The following is a 22,039-nucleotide window of genomic DNA, read 5'->3' on the forward strand; positions in this document are numbered from 1 at the left end:
TTGCTAAGCACCGTGAAGCCAGGCACAGCTGCACCCACCCAGCCCCTGGCAGACAGCTTGTGTTTTATACAGCCAAAGCTCGCCGATACTGCTCTGCTGCTGCGCTAAGCAACAAGACGGGTTTAGATCAGCTCTAGGCAGTGGTTGGCCTGCTCTCTGCTACAGACACAGTGGTGCAGCAGTGCCGGGATGGAGCAGGCCTCTTCTGGGTGTTTCTTTGATGGCAAGGTAGCTACAGAAATGCTGGCTCTGCAGTTTTTGGAAGGTGTACTGCTATGGCCGTAGCAGGTGGACCGTGTGCCATCATTTTCAGATAATCCTTCTCAGCCTAGACAGTCCTTAGCCTAAAATGTGCCGACAAGGGTTCAGGTACCTGGAGTAAACCCAGCTCAGTTTTGTTCTCCATGTGCCCTCTGCCGGGCTGGAGGAAACCACTGCGTCAGAGCCCATGGAGATTTTTCTGAAGCAAGTACAGCCCCTTTTAGAGCTAAAGTTCATTTCTATGAACACAGCACCCTTCTCTCTGCCAAGAAAGCAAGCCTTGAGCCAGAGCACACGGCAGCTGTCACACAGAGCCACGCTCAGAAACCCCTTCCAGGGCTGGGGACTTTCTAAGGGCACCACGCCATCCCCTGTGCCTGTGGGACCCTCTGTCCCCACCTGGTACATACAGCTAGGGAGACAAGAGATTTCATTGTGTTTTATTTAGTAAAATGTTAAAATAAATAAATACAAATTGATCAGATGCTCTGTACCTTCCCTCCCACCCCAACTTTAATTTGCTAAAATCTAAACACAGTTGTACCAAAACTGAAACCACAAGGGACTTGAAGGCAGCAAAGAGACTGCAGATCATTATGAGCATCAGGCTAAAAAAAATAGAGATATTTAAAAAAAAAAACAAACCAGCTTAAGAGTTGGTGTTCTCGTGATGTGATTCTGTGACAACAGAGAGGTACTGGTCAGAAAGGGCGTTTTACACCAGGGCCTGCATGGATAGGAGACTGGTGGGGAGGGGGCGACACCGCTGGCATTGGCTTATGGAGGGCAGAACCGTGGCTTCACCGTGTGGAAACCCAGCTGGGAGAGAAGGACCTGCGCTGCCAGAACTGGGGGCTGTTCACCAAAAGCATCTGGAGAAGTTGGGCAGGCTGGGGAGGGACCAGGGCTCAGACACGGTGCCCTTGAATGTCAGCTCCTGGTCTGACCCCAAGCCCGGACTCCTGCTTTACAGCTTGAGCTCGGGTGAAACGCTGGGTCGTGGCGCGACGGGATGAAGCACAGCACAGGGTGGCGGGATCAACAAGTCTACAGAGATGGTGTCAGTGCGATTGGAGGAAAGTGAAGCCGTGATCAAGGCCTGAGTATTTTCTCTACACAAGCAGCGCTGCTTTCACAACCTGCCTGCCCTTGGCTGCAGATGACACGGTGGGCGTTTGCAGATCAGAGCCAGTCAGCCCAAAAGACAAAACACTGCATGGGAAGCCACCCCCCTGCTGCACCAGCCCTCCCACGCGAGCAGCAGCTCACCACTGTTTCTCTGCCCCACAGGCTGTACTGCTGTTGATGCAGCAAAGCTGCTTCCTTCCGCTGCAGGAGCCTGAGCAGGTTGGTGCTAGCATTCTCCTCCGCCGCGGTTACCTTGGTTAATCTGCTTAATGGAGTTTGCAACCCGTGCTTTCCTTCTGTGGGACTACAAGAAGCGGCCAAGACACTTCTGCCAGTGCAAGAGGGTGTTTGGGGAGGCCCTGCAGCTGCAACTGGAGTGGAGCAACTCACGGGACCGGGCTGCCTGTTGGCTCTGGTTGCTGGGGCTGCCAGGAAGCCGCCCGAGCCTCAGGGGCTTGTGTGGTCGCAAAACCCCTCCTTAAGGAGGGTCCTGGCTGCCTGTCACATGTGGCAGCAGGGCCGACTCAGCAACAACGTACCTTCTGGGAGGGAGAGCTGACGCGTAAGACGGTACTCCTGGCTCTAGAGTCAAGCACTGTTCTGATGCCGGTGATAATTAAGGAAACATTTGAGACTATGATTAGAAATTACACGTTAGCCCAGAACAAGCGGAAACACGCAGCCTCCTGCCGCACCCAGCCCGGAGTGCAACTGTACCTCTTCTTTCAACAGCACCAGATCCCAGTGCCCGTAGCCCATGAAAAACAGCTCTCGCAGTGTCGGAACAGCCAGTACCTGCTTTTTGGAGGGGAATGCGAGGCACAGAGGGCTTTCTTTCTTTCTTTCTCTCTTTTTTAAATAAGTGCCCTCCCCCTCTCAGTTTTGGCATGCCCCACCTAAGAGGCCAAGATCTGGATAACACGCAAGGGGAGCCCCTGCCCTTGCTTGCACACGCACAGCGACTTCCCAGTGCTGCTGCAGTGCCAGCCCTCAGTGTTGCCGATCCAAAACCAAGTGTGGCCACTGAACACAGCCCTGGGAGCCGGCTGTGCCAGCGCTGGACCTGCATAAGCCACTGCCTCCCTTCCCCGCCTGAGCTAAACCCCCAAGGCCATGCTGGTTGCTCACTAAGCAAAGGGCTTTCTTGAAGCTCAGAGGCAACAATGCTTCACTTCTTTTCCAACACACAGATAAAAGGAGGCAGGCGACAAAGGGGAAGGAATTGCTTGAGGTCTACATTTGCCAGTGTAAATTTACGAAAAAGACACAAGATGCAAATTCCCCCAGTGGTGAAAATGCTGCTAAGCGTCAACAGACCAACATTGCTCACTGCTCGTTGCTGCTGCCTTTCCGTGCCACCTCTCCACAGGAGAGAGCCAAGCTTACAAGGCTTTTGAGTTCCCCAGGCACTCCTGATAGTAAACACGCCCTTACACACTGCTTCCTTCCTAGATGGGCACTGGGCTGAGTTTCTCTGAAGCATTTCACACCTGCTTGGATACTACAGAGTGAAGAACAGACACAGAGCTTACTCCCTGCTAACACATCAGAGCTGGGACAGCCGTTCTCCCAGGAAGGTGCCGCATGGGCTGCTGCTTCATGTAGCCTTGATGCGGGTCCGCTGTTCCTGTTAGGCTTAGCACGTGTCCCTGTCTTGCTGCACGGGCGAAGTGCCCCTTTGCACATGTCCCCAAAGAAACCAGATCCTAAGAAAACAGGAAGGCATTGATGCACAGAGGGGTTTTGGCACAGAACTGCCAGATGTGACAGCCTAGAGGGCAGGAATCTTGCACAGATACTTCAAGAGACAGCTGAGAAGTACCCGAGTCACAGGTCCTGCCTGGTATCATGTCCTCCGCTTACTCAGGACCCAGGAGGTCTGGAGGCTGGCACTGCTTTCAACTAGGCTGATCGTGACACTCCAGCTAGGAAGGTGCACCCACACTGACAGAGCTGAACCTTTAGCTAGTCTCAGGAATATTTCTGGCCAAGAAAATTTTTAATTAATGGGGTCCAGATTAGAGCAGGCTCTGGCTGCCCCAAGGTCTGCTTGATCTGCCTTCTCCCACATTGTAGCATAGAAATCAAATAAGGCTCGCACCAGGATGGGATCACTCTGCAGCAGAAGCAGAGCTAGGGATGACTTTGTGCCCGTTTCTTTCCCCATCTGCAGCTGAGCAGCCCTTTTCTCCCACCACACTTGGTCCGTCTGGACTACAGATGAACCTAAGTCAGAAATCGAGGTAGGATAAAGAGCCTTTTTGTTCTAGTCTTTCCACTGAACTTTCAAACCCTGTAACTGCAGGAATACCTGTCTCCTCACAATGGAGCCCTATTTCACTCCTGGATTTTTCCTACCCTCACTTTCCCTCCTTCTCATCTAATTTTCTTCTTTTTGCTCTGCTTTACCCCACGTAACTTTCATTCCCTTTGCTCCTCCTGCTTCCTCTCTTCCTTTCCCGTCTCCAATCCTGTCCCCCTTCTCACTGCCCTTGCTTCTCAAAAGAGGCTTCTGTCCTTTCCTTTGTCCCTGCAGCACCCACCTCTGGCTCGGGGAGACGAGAAGCCCCAGCCTGGCTGTTCTCCTGTGACAGACTCCAGGGACTTGCACAGCACAGCACTTTGCACAGCACCGATGCTCTCGGCAAGCCTGTTTTCCGTTCGCTACTCAGGCAGTTTAGTAATACTGATGGGGGACAGAGACAGACCCTCACACAGGTAAGGTCTTGGTTTTCTGAAACAAGCCCACATCTTAAATTAACCTCTAGGAGAGGTGTTTGTCTTTTCATGGGTCTGTAATTACCAAGCTTACCAGTGCATGGTATAAATAATTTTCTTTATTGGCAAGTTTCAACTATGTGCTCAGCCTATACAAGACACAACGATGCAGAAAGTTCTTGTCCCAGATAAAAGATAAACATGGGGGGAATGGGAGCTAAAGGTAACGGATAAAGAGAGTCATATTTTTCAAGTATTACATTCCATTCTGTAGGTGTTACAAACAGGACTGAGGTTTAAAGAGGATCTGAGTAAGATGGCAATAACCTGGAGACAAGAGGTCTGCAGCTCTTGTGTTCTCCTGGTCCAGGTCTGACCACTGCAAACAGGGATCCAACAGTGTGTCACTGCGAGGCTTGCTCGCATGCCCTCAGAGACCACTACCTAGCTGGCTGTTGGAAGGGTTCTCCGGAGACCTTTTGCCTTCTGAATGCCAGAAACTACAGAATCCACATAGTGTCTGGGAATAGCCTTTGCTGAGGTAGTTTGTTGGCCAGGCAAGCCTAAGCGCCAGATGAATTTGTTGCACAACAAAACATCTTCCTCTTTCTCCAGGTTCCTGACTCTTCTTCTACATACTTGTCAGAAACTCTCTGCAGTAACCCAGCAAGGTTGAACTTGCCCTGGATCTTCAGAATCCCAAGGGAGGACAAATGGAGGTGAAGATGGGTCAAAACAGTTCTGAAAAGACACAATAAATTCTGCCCAAAGGGGCACGGTCCAGATGGAAGTGTAATATCAGTATGTCAGTGGTTATCTGAGCAGCTCACTGAGAGAGGCCCTCAGTAAAAGAGTGAATTTTGGTTTGACATCTGAATATGATATTTTAAAAACATGTTTCATGAAAAAACATGTATTCATCATTAGTGCTTCAGAAGCAAAGAGGGCAGGGGTGCAACCCAGCTGGGGAAAAAAAAGAAAGAGAAACATGTGCACTGCAAATTCACAAATATTTTCCACTGTATCTACACAGAAAGGAAATTTCACAGTTTACTCCCTGTATTGTGAGCTGCCACGGTTTGGGGGGGCTAAGAGGGAGATTTCACTCTGGGTCCTCCTGAATGCTGATCATGCTGCTTTTCAGTGCTGTCTCTGTAACAGTACAGGGAAGAAGACGATTTGAAGCCAAGGAGATCAGAATTAGGGTTCACATTTCTAGACAGCTGGAATACAGATTTACTTTCTTAAGCCTTGTCAGCTAGGAAGTGTAAAATACAATACTGTTTTGCCTACCAACAACAAAACCAACAGACCTGCCCACAAAATTATCATCTCTTTAATTTCTAGGTTAGCAGCTTTTAATTCATATCCCCAACGACAGAAACTTGCTTGCAACGAAGAACAAAGTCCTTGTTTCGCTCATGCGAACCATTAGTTCATCCTACCAACACGGTAACTCCTGGCTAATGATGTCCTCCAAGAATCATCCACGCTACTCACCCAACCTGGTGAAGTATTGCCTTCACCATGTTTGGCAGAGCACTAAAACTACTGCTGGCTCTAAACAAAGATAATAAGAATAGTAATGATAATATTAATTCTTCTAGCCAGCTCACACACTCACTTTCCCACTCTGAACACAACTTTTCCAGTTGTTTAAAGAACAGATTGCAAGGAGAAGGGAAAAAACTACTTCTGCAATGCTTACTCTATTTCTGAGCAAAGAAGCAGGGTGACTTCTTAAAGCCCTCAGCACTGGGCTGAGAGCCAGCACCATCTCTGATATGAGCTTCCTCTGTGGTCTCATCTCCTCCTTTATAACAGAGATTTAAATGCCACTTATTTCCCACCAATGACAAGCAATGACATAAGAATTAGTTAATGTCTTGATGGTGGTTTGGAAATACAAAATGCCAGTCATTATGACAGCTTCCCAAAGAGCAGAAGTTTTAGTACAAACTCACTCGCTATCTCAAATATTACACGAGAAAAAAAACCCGAACCAATCCAAATCCAGAATACAAGCTTGAGCTTTAAGCAGTCAAAAAGTTTAAATTTCTCCCTTGATTGGAACCTCTTAGAGCACCTAGGGAAAAACCACTGACCTCATATTTAGCCAATGCCAATTCCCCTTCCACCCTATTGTTGCTAACAGGGCAAAGATAACCCCAGTTTACTTGTGTCTATGTAGCAGCATCATTGGAGTGTCAGGGCAGCCCTGGGAATGTTCCTTGCCTATTGACTGATACGGCTGCAGAACCAGGAGGGAAAGCATCTCTCTCAGCCGGAGAGAGAGAAAACTACCTAGCAGCATCAAAAAGTCTAGGTTAAGATCATTTCTCTGTCAGGCAATGAAAGGCATCCTTTTACAGTCTGGAACACAAATGCTGTAACAAAAGGGACATAAAAGTCTGTACTTATCTGCTCAGATTCTGGAGACAAGCAGATGCCTCAGAAAAGCAGTAATGGCTGTTTTAACATCTCCTGGCTGGTAAACTGCACTCAAATTTAAATATGGCTACCAGTAAATTTCACTTCCATCCCCTCCTGAACCGGCAAAGAAAACAGAAGGACTGTCATGTCTTTGGGCACAGCTTGCTGCCCCCAAATAGTGCAGTGCTTCCAAGAGAGCTCAGAAGATAACACCAGAAATAAGAACATGAGAACCATGAAGACTCAGCGCACCTATCCCTAGAGACTGTCTCTTACCAGTAACATACTCGATGCTTCAGAAGATGATGCTGAGAATTACCCCAGTGCCCAATTAGAGAATCACCTGGCCAAAAGGGCAGTTTCTCCCACGTATCTGACACTTAGATGCTGGCTCATATTCTAAAGAAAGAAGGGTCACGTTCAGTTTGTTTTTTCTCTTCTTCCCTTGAAATGCAAAGTCCTTTGTTTAAATGCTATGGGTTGCTGGCCTAGTGCTGCCTGTGGTAACGGCCCCCACTGGTAACTGGGTTGATGCAAGGACATTTTGAGTTTGATCAGTTTTGACGTCATCTGCACAGCTGCCTCCCTGCCACTTGTGCTAACTTATCCTTCCAGCTCTGCTAGTTCCAGAACAGAACTCGAACATCAAAAGGCAGAGTCGAGGTTATCATGGGTTCAGCTGAGAAGTGCACGTAAGAGTCTCTTTCCCAACTACAGGCAAATGCGAGAACTCAGGATATCAGTTCTGAGCTCAGAGCTGAAAATAGTACAGACTCCTACAGAAGGAATAAGTCCTTAAAGGGTAGAAGGGCAACCTAAAGGAGACAGAGGAAAACAGCTCCAAGAATCCCACAGAAGCATACTTGGCTGTGGCAGCAAAGAGACTCTCTCAGTCCAAAAGCTTTTCCATCTCCCACTAGAAACAGCTGAGCAGGTCTGCCATGCCACCCAAGGCACGCTCTCAAGGGCATCACACCAGGGACTGCCTCACATTTTTGTGTGTAGTGGCTCAACTCTGCTCCCGCTGGAAGCAAAGGGAGTTTTTCCAGTACTTCCAGTGGAAACGGGGTTTGCTTAAATGTTTATTTGCAGTAGTAAATTTGGGACACAACCCTAAGTGACCAGAATCAGCACTCTAAACTGAGACAGACCCCACAGTCATAGGAAGCACAAGGCAAGCTTTGCTATCTAGAGTGAAAAGATGACACATAAGAGATGAACTTCTCAAACAAGAGGATGTAACAGAAGGCAATTTCTGTCCAACCAACTCACTGTCTTTCATTCTCAAGCTCTAATCAGTCCGTAGCACAACGCTAGAAAAGCCTTAAACGAGCACACGGCCAGTTGCTTTTCTTAGGGTTACAAACACATGAAAGAATGGGGGAGATACAGTAACAGCAGAGACAAGGCTGGCAGATTCTCCAGGTGGGGTGAGATCCAGCACTGTAGGATTTGATTCTCCTTAAGAGTTTAGCTAGTAGCATGTATGGTATAATCTATGGAAACTGTCCCATTGGATTTTAAAGCACAAACACAGCAGAATATCATCATAAGTAAGCAAAGTCTGTGTTAAAAAATTCTAAGTACACAGCATTTTCTCCAGTTCTGACACCTTTTTAATAGAAATCACTTGTTTAGGAAACAAATAGCACTTTTGTAATTTTTTTTTTACAACGTTTCTTACCTTCATCTTATTTTAAGTAACACTAGGAAGACCTCAATATCTTTTATTTTCCTTTTTAATTTAAAAAAGTTGGTTTTTTTTTTTCCCCCAGATACAAAGATTTTGCCCTTGCATAAAAAAACAGTGCCCAAAACGATGACACAAGGACTCACAAAGACTCACTGTATCTCACTGACACTATTACTTCTAATCTATACCATGCAAGGTCCCATCTACCTCTTTAATTAGACTGTCAGCCTGAAAAACAGCTTTTCTATTCCTTATTTAGTTCTTGTTACCAAAAGAAGAGAAAGGAAGTGAAAGAAAAGGACATTTCTCTGTTCAGTTCACACATCTGGGTCATGTGCTACTTTGTTCAGGATACCTTTGTTGTTTATAAATATAGAAAAGGGTTGGAATCTCATTTTCAAGTAATTGATGCACATTTTCTCTCAGGACACCTCTGTCCAATGCTCCAAGCTGACCCTGGATTCTGGCCCGCTATTTCCCCATTCCCAACGTAAGCTTTCTGGATGACTGTGAGGACCCAAGCCAATTCTGCAAAGTATGTCTGTTGTTGAATGTGAAGAAACAGGATTAACCCAAAGCTGTTGGGACAGTAGATCCTCAGCCTGTACATGTGCTGGTTACTCAGTGAAAAGTCCATCTCCTTTCTTTTTGTAAATCTCCTGTCTAAACAATAGTAAATACTGCTTATTTGATAGACTTGTCCCTTCTGGGCACTGGGATTTGATAATTTATATTTCTGTTTTTTTTTGGTTTAATAGTACTGAGAGTTTAGAAACAGGAAAAGCCCACAGGCTCTTTGGACTTGTTTTTGTTTTCCCCTAGCTAAACAAACTGTTCTGCAAATAAGGATTTGAAACCTGCTCTCCTCCCTCATCCCCGCTCCTCACCCCAAACAAAAATAAAACAAACCTATAGTGGCTGTGGAGGCTGCTGCAGGCACACACTGGTGTAAAATATAGAGAGAGTAAATATATTATTTCACTTGGCATGGTGCTGGCAAAGAACCCCCAGCTGGCACTATTCATGTAACATGATCCAAACTTTGCATGTACACACAGAATAAGAAGGATCAATTGGCAAACTCCGGTGCCGCCTGGCACAAGCATCTTCACGCTCTCTCTGGAACCAAAGAACTAAAGAATTCTGCACTTTCCAGAAGAAATCCGGTTTTGCTTTTCTAGAGTTTCATTATTTTGCTCTTCCTCCTCGCCGCCACCTCCCTTGGCCCCTTCTTAACTTCACTGTGTTATTTAGTCTCATCGCCCTTGTTACAGTTCACCATGCAGCTCTGGGAAGGGGAGGGGGCTAAGGTGGAGGTGGCAGCATTAGTATTGTTAGTGGAGTCCATGCCGTTGGAGATGGCTACTGAATTGACGTCAGAGTTTATGGGTTTTGAAAGGTCGATGCCTTGGATGAGGCGGATCAGCTGTTTTACCTTCTCCAAGGAGCTGTGCATCTCCTTCTGTTTTGCAAGGATGGTATTCTTCATTTCCATGCATTTCTGCAGCGAAACAGAAAAACAGTAATAAGTTCAAGCTTATGAATGAAAGAAGGTAAGAGAAGGAATATGATGTTCACAGATCCAAATGTAAGTATGCAGAAAAGACTGCAGCTACAATTTCACTTTCCCAGCCTAGAAGAAAAAGAATCTCAGGACTGTGTTCACAGGAGAATTCCTATTTGCAGGCTGAGGAATTAAATTGCCAGTAGGTAGCTGTCACCCAGTACGGCCTCCTTTCATCCCAAGGTGTTTTGCAAATGAACGCAGACAATTCCATCCTTTTGTGTTCCTTTTGAAAGGAAGCTTCCAAGTATATGTTCTTATTACTTTTTCTATTAGTATTGCATTGCTGAAATTTCTTTAGCTCAGATCTGCAAACTCAGGCATCCTACTGCAGCTGACTGCTGACAGTGTATGTGCACGCCACTAATGGGATACAGCCTTTGCTTTCACGTACATTTTAGCAGGAACATCACTTCCTCCTCTCAATAAATAAAGGAGCACTTGAAAAGAAAAACAAACCCTTCTTCACTTGAAAATCTTGTTTTGTGGCCACTTCTTTCACTTAGAAGTGGCAGTAACCTAGCTAGCTCATCAGTTAAGAGTCTGGGTAAGAGAACTTTAAAAAAAGTCTATAAATGATGTTTCAAGGGTGAAATATCTATATTTGAAACTCTCAAAAAGGAGGAGATGGTAGCTATGCCTGTAACATCAGGTTCTTACATGAGGATGGCAGCCTTCCTACATTTTTAGGTGCTGATCTCCAGACACTGTTGCTTTCAGCTTTACTATTTTCACACGCAGCTTGTGGCATCATACAAACACCACAAAATTTAGACCTAATGTGTCTTTTTTGGACAGTTCCAGTGAAAGTATAAACAATGACTTGACCATAGAAAATAAACCATTCTCCTTACCTACTGTCAATCCCTCATGTTAAGGGTTAGCATCTGCCTGGGTACCTCACTGAGAAACAGTGCTAGTGCTCTAGTGCTGCTCAGGTTATGCTCAGCTACTGCTAACCACAAGACGACAGTCTCCAGAACTGCTAACCAGCACCTCTCAGCACTTTTTTGTTCACAATAGTTTTATTTGTATCATCAGCATTTAGGGGTCTATAAACATGCAACACTTAATTTTATTCTAATAGGTAAAGACAGGCAGACTGGAAAGTGCATCTGTATTTAAAAATAAATGTTTGTACTTATGTATCCAGCCTTACAGTTGCTACCACATAAGAGAGTTCAGCATTTTTCATTCTATGATACTGATTAGGGCTACACTAAATGAGGGGCTCAAACCTTACACTGGCAACTCAAGAGCCTGATTTGCATGCTAAGGTGAGGAGAGAGAGCAAATTAACATGTATGGTCCAACTACTGTGATAAACTAAGGTGGAAACTACAGCTTCTGGTTCAAAGTATGACATTGTCTAATTAATATTATGCAAAGGCAGGCACAGTGTCCAGCTGCTGACTGCCAAGGCAACATCTCAAGAGCCTGAGAGTCAACCATGAGGAAACAAGTCACTTTTGTATTAGGAAGGTATGGAAAGTGCACCAGGACCGTAACTCTTATTACACACAGAGGCCCAACCATTCTTATTTAAGTGAGCCACTGGAGAATTTGACTTAATCTACTGCCCAGAGACAATAAAGCTGTGGGTCATATTTGTCACTTGCTGATATAATAGGTCACTGTATGTCTACAACATATGGTCAGCATGGATTGTGTATTAGCGACTCAATGTAAATATATGTTGCCCGTAGTTCATTCCTGCTCCCCAAAGTCCTAAAAAGCAAAGGAAAGTGCTCACTCAATTCTCAGTAAATCCAGTGTAAGACAGGTCTAGTACATGGACTCACTATAGTTTTCTCTCTGCATTCTGGCACCAGAACAGAGGTACAGAGTTATTTGGCAGGGCAATACTCACCGTTATAGAATTGCTGAGCTGTTTGACCTTCTGCTCTAGTTGTTCTCTTTCTTGTTTTAAATCTGAACTCCATTTAAGTAGTTTCTGTTTCTCCTCTTCTTTTGCTGCAAAACAGAATATTAATCAGAATATTTAAAATGTTCCTGTTACAACAGTGGATAGAGGGTCTAAACTGCTTCATGTAAAGAGGGTAATTGTGTTTAAGGTCAATCCAACAACTTTTGCACTAAATCACCCCCAAAATTTCATCTACGTACACAAGCATCACGAAAGACTTAACAAATATTTAGACTGCTTTTTTCGCTTCGCTAGTGATTAGGGTTCTTCCCCTTTAATTTCCTTTTGTAAAGGAAGTACCACTCTATCCCATTCCTGAAATAACTTCTTCCATTATTAAAAGTGAAACAAAAGTGTTGTTCTCTATTTTCCTACCTGCTTTATATGCAATATATGAATGAACAATTGCTAAAGTTCCTGGCCATGGGATTGCTTCTTCCTTCTTTAGCATCTGAAAAACAAGTGTTTAGATAATTAGCTGGTACACATTCTACCTCTAAGAAAGCAAAAAGGAGAGAGAGAAAGAGGGAAAGGCTGAGGACTTTATTTTATGGCTATCATTAGCCTCAGCTCTGTTAACATGAAGCTTCAGAGACCTGTTTGGAGATTTAACAGAGGGAATTATTCACAACTGCATTGTGGCTCCCACAAAGCAAGCCTGTTTCTTACAAATGTCAGCATTTTCTCAAATTCCCTCCGTAGCGACAGATAAAGTCTACTAATGAAACCGAACAACTTAAAAGAGGAATGAAAGGATAATATATCTGAACTCAAAGCCAGGAAACATAAACATTATTTCATGGTTCAGACAAATTGCTGATCTTAAGTTGTTCTGGGAGAAAAGTTTTCATGGCACAGAACAGTATCCACACCATGCATTCAAACATCACACTTCCTGGCTAGTGAAACATGAAACTGTCCTACCTCCACTTCTTAGCAGAATCATCTTAATAGTTGTCAAACCCTCTTTATAAGGGTAAGCATCATCTACGTCTTTCAGATCCTTCCTATGTATTCCTTCCCAACAAACTTTATTTTGAGAGGAAAGACACGTATTTTTAATAAGTGAACCGGAGGTGTGTCTCAGAAGACAGAGGACTCGGTCACTTTACAGCTAAATTACTCAGATTCCACCCCGCCAAATTTTGTGGGAATCTATCACAGAAATATGATAAGGAGGGATAAGGTGAGAGTAGGCAAGAGCAGGAAAAGGGAAGTGGTAACACTCCCTCCTCTCTTGTGACTACTGACCAAGTCACTTGAGTTTTGGATTTTCATTCTTCTGAACAGCATATTGTACGTCAGGCTGATTTCTTATGTTACCATCTGGCTAACCGAAGGTCAGGTGGGCGACCAAGCAATATGCTACGTTAGACAGAACGCTAACAGCTCCAGGTTGCTGATTATCAGCAATCCTTTGCAACTTCTGGAGTTCCATGTAAGGGTTATGAACACAATAGTTTACTTCTTTGTCTTGTAATCTCAATGCAATTATAAACAAAATATTAAAATATAATCTGTTCACTTCAATTGTGTACTTTCAAAGAGGGATCCGGAAGGAAGAACCACCAAACTGTTCACCTACCCTCATTATACTGATGCTGGATGGTATTATTAAACAGACCACTGAAGACAACCTCTCCCGATATTTGATTTATATGAGCAAATAGGGGCTTACATTTGCTCTATCAAGGTAGGCTTGTGAAAATGTTTTATGTATTTGTCCAGAAGAATGTACTAATATCTTTTGAAGAAACGATTAGCTTAAGATGAACAGCAAAACTTCTATGGGTCATAGAGAACCTTTCCCGAAAGTTTGCGTGCTTTGGCCCAGAAAAAGAGTAAAAACACAAGGGTAACAAATAAAGACCCCAAATCTGGGAGCAAGACCTAACAGTTTTAAATTTGCACACATTCCAACAGAGGTAATTTGATCAAATTCGCACAAGCCTTATTACAGATCAAATAGATTTGTTCAGTGTGAGGCTGTCTTGATCTAAGTAAGCCAAGTGTTCTGGTTATTTTAAGAGTGAAAAATCTTTATAGTGCACTGTATGTAACTCTCCCTGTCTGTCAAACAATACCTGGTCTTGACATTTGGGACAGATCCACATGCCCTTGGGAATGGTTTTCAGAGGCGGGTCCAGACAGTCCAGGTGATAAACACGTGAACATGTGTCACACATCAGCAACTGCCCACTTTTTCTGCAAACACTGCAAAAATCCTCATGGATATCACCCTATAAAATTGAGGGGAAGGGGTGTGGGTGAGAGAAAGAGAGAGAGAGAGAGAGAAGGCAAAAAGTGAACTTTGACTTTTGACATCTCCATACTAGTTGAATGCAAAGTTTACAGCACAAACTATTTCTAAGGGGATTCTAAATGGTCAAGCCCTTTTTAGGGTATGAAACAGGAAAACCAGGTAGGATGTCAGAAACACTGATACCTGTCTTCCCAAACACTCCCTCTGACTTCCCAAGGCAAAATGTTACAGCAAACACTTATTACCATAGCTTCTCTTAACAACTGTTACCCCATAGCCTTTCTTCTTTAAGATTTCCCCTTTACTCTGCTTTTTTTTTTGCTTAAAGTGATGAGCTACCCACTTTCTTAACTGTTCTCATTTCTGGATGTAAGCACAACTCCACTTCAGGAATGCTGATGAGGCTGTCTCTTGCCAGTAATAGAATGTAAGAAACCCCAATTGAGTGACTTAAAAGAACACTTGTCAAATATTTAGGTCACCTTTAAAAATGAAACTAGAAGGAAAATGTGTTGTGCTTGTGAATGAAAAAGAACAGAATGAATTATGTTCTGAGACAAATCTTTTTACTTCACTTAGGTTACCTCCAGTTGCACCAAAAAAGCTGTGACTCAAAATTTTCTCATTCTCTACAGAGAGTGGTTTATGTTTCATCATTAACACAGGCCGAGAGCCAGGATGAAGGAATACTAAGAGAGATTTTCTAGCTAAGGATTTTTTTTAAAAGAAAGAATTTAAAACATTACTGGCAGTGTCTCTTAAAAAAAACCTAGGTTTAGTTACTATTGCATCATCGTCAGAGAGAATTTTTTTTCTACAGCCATCAATTTCCCAGAAAGGTAGGTCTGATTTTTGCCACTTTTTCTTCTCTCTCTCTCTCTCCTCCTGTTACTCTCATCTCATGCTTGGAGTGGTGGTGGTGTTTGTTTTTCAGGTATTTGAACAGAGAGGCATGAAAGAAAGATGGCTCAGCATCCACAGAGGAAGAGAGGGGCACCCCAGCCCCACTGCCTGTGGGCTGTCCTGGCAACATGACATCTTCAAGGCCCCACTTGGAGTCTGAAATATGCACTGCTTACCAACTTGAGTTAAAAGTTTCACATACATGCAACAGATCTGCAAGATCACAATCTTAAGATGTCCGTGTTGAGTCAAACTGCACGTATACACTCTCCTTGTATGAAACACCAACATGTGCAAGGTTTCATTTTGACCCATACTGTCTTTTCGTTGCGGGAGTAAGTTCTATCAGTTTGGAGGCAGAGTAGATCTGGCCATGCGCTTACACATTAAGTTGCCAGGCAAGAAAAATGACACTGATCTCTACTATGGATAAAATATTAAATATATTAGAAGAATGACACACAAGCAATCTGCTCAGCTTCCCAGCTCTGTTGCTGATGAGGCCTTTCTTTGAAGAGAAGGCTGTTCTTCTCTTAATTGCCAATGTTAGCACTGATGTCATGTTTTGTAAAGGATCAATCTTTAGTGAATTTTCAGTGCCATGTTTTGGTTCCTTAACTTGCAGGGATCACTGAGAGCTGGGTTATGGTATTACTTCATCCTTTAACACCAAAGAGTTCCTCAGTATTAAATGAAGAATGAAATGACTGACATTTCATGCCTCTTGCGAAGTGATCTGCGTAACCAGGCTGGGAAGAACTTATTTTCTTCTATCATGCATTCCATGAGTATGAAGAAAAGAGGGCAGGCAGTGGATGTCACAAAAGCTAAAAGAAAATCCTGTGCAACCTAAGGAAAATTTTAAGAGGAAAATTCTCACATTTTAGAAAAAAAATTCTCATTCTAGAGAATTACATTGTTAAGATGCTTTGGTTGCCACAGACTACAAATTGCACTTGGTAACTGGCTCAGGTGCAAAATTATTGGTGTATTGAAAACCAGACTTGTTTTACCTAATACTCTGCAGAAAGAGACCTACACAAGAGACACATGCAGTTGTTTCTTGAGGGGGAGACATTTAGAAATTCAGACCCAGAACCTTCTAAATTCAACTGGATGCTGCAAAACACAGTGTGCAGTGTGGCTGAACGTGCTAAAACAACACCACACATGCACAAAATCCACAGTCCTGTTTTTGGTAACGCAAAATTCAGGGTGTTTCCTCAGAATTAATAACCAGCCTTATCAAAATCCCAGCCACTGTTTGATTCCAAAGAAATGCCTCAGGTTTTATGGGCAGTTTATAAATACATGCATAAAAGGGGGCTGGATGTGAGGTTGTGACATGCACTCCATTAATCTCAGCTTCTGGATCAGCTCTGTGAAGGCTACAGGCAGCCAACATAGGCTAGAGCAGAGCTCACAGACTGCTCTAACACATGGTAAAGGCTGAAGAGACTGAAGAATAATTTCAGAACAGAGACCATAAAAGGTGATTTAACATCACTTTTTGCTCTACTTCCTCTGCACCAAGAGACCAGGAAAATAAATGAAAGCTTTTTGGACAGTTAACAGTTTTCTTCATTTTTATAAAGTGTCTAGAGCAACAGGACTTGGCTTTAGGCAACAGAACTGAATAATACAGTATCAAATCAGAAGTATATGTAGCTTGTGTGTTTGAATATATAAAATCTATACTTATATGCACATTTCACTGGAACAACATGGGAAAACTAAATATTTTGCAATATTTGGAATTATTCATGACCATATAAAAATAATCATAACATATGATGTAAGTGAATTAAATTATGAGAAGCAATAATAATTTTAGTATTTCCTAACTTTTATGGGCTTGACTTGGCAATCGGAATGTTCTCTAATTTAAACTTTTTTTGATATAAAAAGTTTACTAATGAAAAAGTATTTTGTGACCACAGACTTGAACCATCACTAGCATTGAGATTTTTGCAGTATTCTTACTGCTGAGTAAATGACCTTCAAAGGCAATATGCCAGGTGAATATGCCACTATCACTTGTGGGAGAATCACACATAACCACGTGGTTCACAGCCAATAGCCAAATAGAAGAAATTTTTTTTATTTTTAAATTTTTTTTTTTTTAAAAAAAAGAGACGTTTTGATCAATCCTGCCTACTGCATTACTTCCTTCCTTTTCCCGGTTCTATTCCTACTTTCTACCCCTCCATCCTTATCACCAAATCCCATCCAAAGTTCCTGCTTCATCCTCCCTTCAAAATCTACCCCTGTCATTCATAGAATGACAATTCAGGAGAAAGGCAAGAAGGCTGTTCTGGGACATAGTACCTGGTGCCAAGTGCCCGATTTGATTTGTAATTTTCATAGGCTGGCTAAAGACAAAGATTACTCAAGTGCTAAATATCAATTTTCCATTCTAAAGCTTGTTGGACTTAGACCTTCTAAACAAATTAATGCAAAAATATTTTAAAGATAGGCAAAACTACAGTTTTGTTCTATAATTGTCTGAGGAACTGCTCAATCCTTTTAACTAAGACTCCTGAAACAGCCTTTTATTTAGGCATGCACTTGTGTTTTCATTTTTAAATCCCCAAAAGCTGAAGGCTGTAACTACAGACAACATTTTCTGTTGTATCTAGAATAAAGAGACCTTTCTGTATTCACATCATCGCCTAACAGTGTAGACCTTCTTCAATATGACATGGACCGGCCTCACTGCCAAAAGAAGTGATCCTGCCTCCTCTATATGCCCAGACACTAATTTCTGAACCTGCATGGAGCTGGCACAAGAACCTGTGCGTCTATAAAAATTAACTGGATTAGGGCATGATCTTGGCTAAGACTAACAATTTTTAGCCATGTCAGTTCCCTTATGCAGATCACAATGTGGCCTCAGATATATCTGTGCCAGAACAACATTTAAGGGATGACAAAAGACTGGTGGGGACAGGCAGGATGGTTCTTCTCAGTGGTAGCACCGATCATCAACTGTGGCATGAGTACTTCAGTGTACACTGCATGCTACATGTAATTAAGCTGCAAGCTCCTTAAATGCCAAACCCCTAATTCTCCTCTTTGTCTTCACCTCCAGCACCACTCATACTATTGGTGTTTAAATGTACAGCACTTTTCCACCATCATATAGCACTTTTCCAGCCAAGGATGCTAAAGTTTTTACAAGTATTGCTAAGTCCTTGAAACTCAGATGGGAAAACGAAGCATCATGCCAAATGTATAAATGGGGAAAACCGAATCACAAAAAAGGGATGTGAGTGCACAAGCTTATACAGCAATTTTATGGGAATGTATTAACAGAAGACTACCTTCCAGCTCAAAAAGGCAATGGGAAACCATTCCTCTCTTCAGGATTAGCCAATAATAACACATAATGACAGAAGAACAGATCTCATATTTACTTCCTTTCTAATACTTTGCTGTCTCTGAAGGTTCAAATTTTGTTTAATAGTCTATTTGGAAATAAAATATATCTTTATGAGCACTTTGAAATCTATTTACTACTTTTACACGTATTTTGCTTTATATGGAATTCAATACAAAATATTTCTGAAAAGTCTAGCAAAGTAGCCCAATTGATAGTGAATATGCATTGAATAGGACTTTGGGATAAAATTATTTAAAAAAATTAAATCCTCAAAAATGTTGGAGCTGTTGCATATGTATAAACCAAATGACTTGTCCGGAAACACGTTAAAGGATGATTATATATGATGCTAAAGGGGAAAGAGTGCTACTGTGCTATATTATAATACACTGAGGTGCTGTGCAATATTCCACTGTCTCCTTTAAAATACTTCTATTTTCATTAATGAATGAACATTAAAAGAATCCAGAACCTAGGCCTAAACACTACCCAAATTCAGAAAATTCAGGGCATTCAGAACTAGATTTGAATGCTATAGAAATTCACTATTCTTGACTTCACTTGCTGGCACCAGGCACTGCAGAAAACAGGGCAATAAATCATTACACTGTTTTGAAAGCTCTTACATAGTGGGAAAAGACTTAGCAGTATACACATACAAGTCAGAGATGGAAAAGACCTCCGCCACATTATCCAGTCCTCTTCTGGGGGCCAACGTAAAAACTCTGCTCTCCAGTACGTTTGCTAGCTGTTTGTACCGCTTACTTTTAAAAGTCCCCCAGAGATGGAGCCGCCCCACCTTCTCCCTGAGGGGCTGTTCCACAGTCCATTCATTTGACTATCAGGAAAGGGTTTTTACAGTCAAGTGCTATTCTGATCTCAAAAATTACTGTATAAAAAAGAGTCTTTTCATTTTGCATACATATTCCCTGGGTATCAGAGTTGCATCTATTTATTTCAGTGACTCAGACACACTTGCACTATTTCTATTCCTCTTATCTCTGCAGAACAAATACCGTTCAGAGGAAAGAAGCTGCTTTCTATTCCCTGTTCTATGTGGCCCATAGAGTTGGTCTCTCAGTCTATGTTCTTACAGATGTGCAACTGCACAGATGAAAAGAAAGTGGCCCAACACTTCCTTAAAGCCCATTTCAAATGGCTGGGCCTTAATCATATGTGATAATATATTTAAAAAAAAAAAGAGGGGGAAAAAAAAAAGACACTACTCTGACTCAGACTGCAGAAGGAGTTTGCTGCACTGGTATGAAGAAACAAGTGAGTACCTTTTTATTTTTAAACTGTGCCCCGTAAGTACTACTCATTAAAATGCAAGGACTTTACTGGAAGTACACTACAACTCCTGAGAATATTTGTGCAATGAATTGTTTCACCCATACTGAACAGTCACCGTACACTTTCAGACAAACCAGTGTACAGTGTCTTCATTATGTCATTTTGGACCTACACAACAACTCAGTCCAATACTTCCCACACTCTGTTATCTTATAAAGTTTATGCATGACCTTTAATTTTTCTCATCATGTTTTTGCAAGAAATAGGAACAATTAAATAACTGGATAGTTCTCAACAACTTAAAAAAAGGTTGTGCTTTGAGTAGCAAATCCTATCTTTGAATTAACTTAAAATAAGGCCACTCACTTCTTTACAAATTATGACAATATGACCTGATTTCACTCAATATAGATTTTGCAATCTGACCACAGAGGCGATGTACACCAGTACACCACAACTGCCAAACCAGTGCTGCAAACACTGCTCCTGGCTGTTCTGCGTGACCCAAGCAGTTTCCCTCCTCTCATTACAGAAACAGCACAACTTCTTGTTATCATTGTCTGTAAGTAATACTTTTCATTCTCCCCTTCCCCTTTTTCATGGGTGACAGATTCAATTCAGTCAGACAAGATCTCAGACACTGCACAAAGGAAATGAGCTCATCTGGCATGCCTGGTGCCTCCCAATGTTTCAATCCACTGGAGGAGTTACAAATAAAATCTCTACGGGACAAGAACATAGGTGCAGGAGGAAAAAGGCAGGGTGTTAAAAGAAGACTGGGCTGTTTCACTACACTGAATCAAGACAAATGATGAGTGTGACTGAAGAAACAAAATCTGTGCCTGTTTCTGCTTATCTTTCTAAAAGTAATCCCCTCCCCAAGAGTTACTTACGTCTGCGGAGCTGGGGCTAGGCAGGGACACAGGCTGAACAGCTGCGGGAAAAGTAAATGTGGTCTCTGTCTTTTCATTTTCGGGGGAGTCAGGATAACTGGACAGAGGGGACGTGGGGGTCAAAGCCCCAAACCCCAGCACCGTGTTGTATTTAGGTGGACGACCTACATATTAACAACAGGGAACACAAAAAAAAAAAAAAAGAAAGGAAAAATGATCTTACATACCTTTGGCCAGTGGTCCTCATTGGCTAGCGTGAAAAAGGAAATGATGTAGCACAGAGAGGAAGTTAATATAAAAGTTACAAGTGGAAGGACAGAAGCAAAGATTTAAACATTTTTTAGAAATCTTTAAGTAGAATTTTGCAAGGAAAGAACATTTAAAAGATGTATTTCAGAAAGAAATAGAAGCAAGCTCTGTAGAGAGTCAAAGGATCACTCCCACAAAAGCAGCGTGGGGACACTTGCCACTCCTAGAAATGAGGCTATTTGATTTTCAGGGAAAACATGCTGGCATCAAAGCTAGAGAAGAGCTACAGTAACTACTATTAAATCCTTTCTACTGTTATCCTTCATCTCCCTATCTTTCTAGTGCCAGCATAAACCTATACAAAGTTTAAGTCCTTTATCAGAGGCCAACGCTCACCAACCCCCTCCTTCTTTTAAACCCACTCACCCACACATCAGCACTTTCTACCCTACTGGTACATTTTTTAATGTACCTCAAGATCAGGTCCTATTGTCTGACCCATAACACCAGCACTACCAGTTGCAACCTACCACTGGTCTTCCACTGTAACCGTCCCCAAATTCTCTATTCTTAAACTTTCTGAGACAAGTATGTTTGATTATGCACAACTCCTATACGCTCCTTTAGACTAGCAGAAGTGCAAAATGTGTTTGTAACAATTTTCATAAAATTATGTATGCAAAGTAAGACAGCAAAAAACCAGTATGTAACCATCATTTCTACCTCCCTCCTCCAGGGTAATTTATGGATATGTAAACATAAAGGAGTTAAGATCTAGGAATAATTCCCCAGATCTTATGTTTACAGATTGTCAGTCTATATCTATTAACATGCTAAACCTTGCATTTAAGGCCTGGATATGTTCCAGAACTAAGTATGTCCTTGGAAAAGGATTCTGATAGTGATGTCCACGGCTGAAATTTCTCACATGCTCAGCACCATCTAGAATTAAACTAAAGCTCTCAAGGGCACATGCTTGCATAAGCTTTTCACCTAATATATTGCTATAGTAAATCACAAAACAAATGTATACATCCAAATCTTCTGTCAATTGAAAATGCGTGCTACTAATTTGGTGCTGATGCAAGGTACAGTCTTATAACAGGGTGTAAGAAAAAAAAAAGAAAGTATAATAGCAGTCAGTGTGTAAAAACAGGATAAGAGAGTATCAAATACAAAAGCATGTAATCATTTTCATTGATACAGTAATTGTTCACAATGAGTTTTAAAACAGAATTAATAAATAATTACTAGAAGAAGGAACATTTACTGATCTACAGAGTAAATGTAAAACTCTCTCTCTATAAAATCTACATAATATTTTTTTTTCAA

At 42.3% G+C, this 22,039-nt stretch overlaps 1 protein-coding gene across 7 annotated transcripts in view; it reads right to left on the reverse strand.

Moving 5' to 3' along the window:
* Nucleotides 1-4,208: 4,208 nt before the first annotated feature.
* The window catches only part of PHF21A (PHD finger protein 21A), a 137,318-nt gene continuing 119,487 nt past the window's right edge, over nucleotides 4,209-22,039 (reverse strand). For 5 of the 7 annotated variants that reach the window (XM_086748828.1, XM_086748823.1, XM_086748830.1 and 2 more), the window contains 5 exons: nucleotides 20,459-20,622; nucleotides 13,809-13,964; nucleotides 12,100-12,175; nucleotides 11,668-11,771; nucleotides 4,209-9,734 (listed from right to left, as the gene is read on the reverse strand). In XM_086748828.1, the coding sequence (XP_086604954.1) occupies nucleotides 9,480-9,734; nucleotides 11,668-11,771; nucleotides 12,100-12,175; nucleotides 13,809-13,964; nucleotides 20,459-20,622 (755 nt within the window). In that variant the 3' untranslated portion in view covers nucleotides 4,209-9,479. Of the gene's footprint in view, nucleotides 9,735-11,667; nucleotides 11,772-12,099; nucleotides 12,176-13,808; nucleotides 13,965-20,458; nucleotides 20,623-20,685; nucleotides 20,709-22,039 lie in introns of all 7 variants that reach the window. The other 2 variants (XM_086748826.1, XM_086748827.1) reach the window with 1 other exon arrangement.

The sequence above is a fragment of the Chlamydotis macqueenii genome, chromosome 5, assembly GCF_036417535.1.
Source record: "Chlamydotis macqueenii isolate bChlMac1 chromosome 5, bChlMac1.mat, whole genome shotgun sequence".
Taxonomy (NCBI): Eukaryota; Metazoa; Chordata; class Aves; order Otidiformes; family Otididae; genus Chlamydotis; species Chlamydotis macqueenii.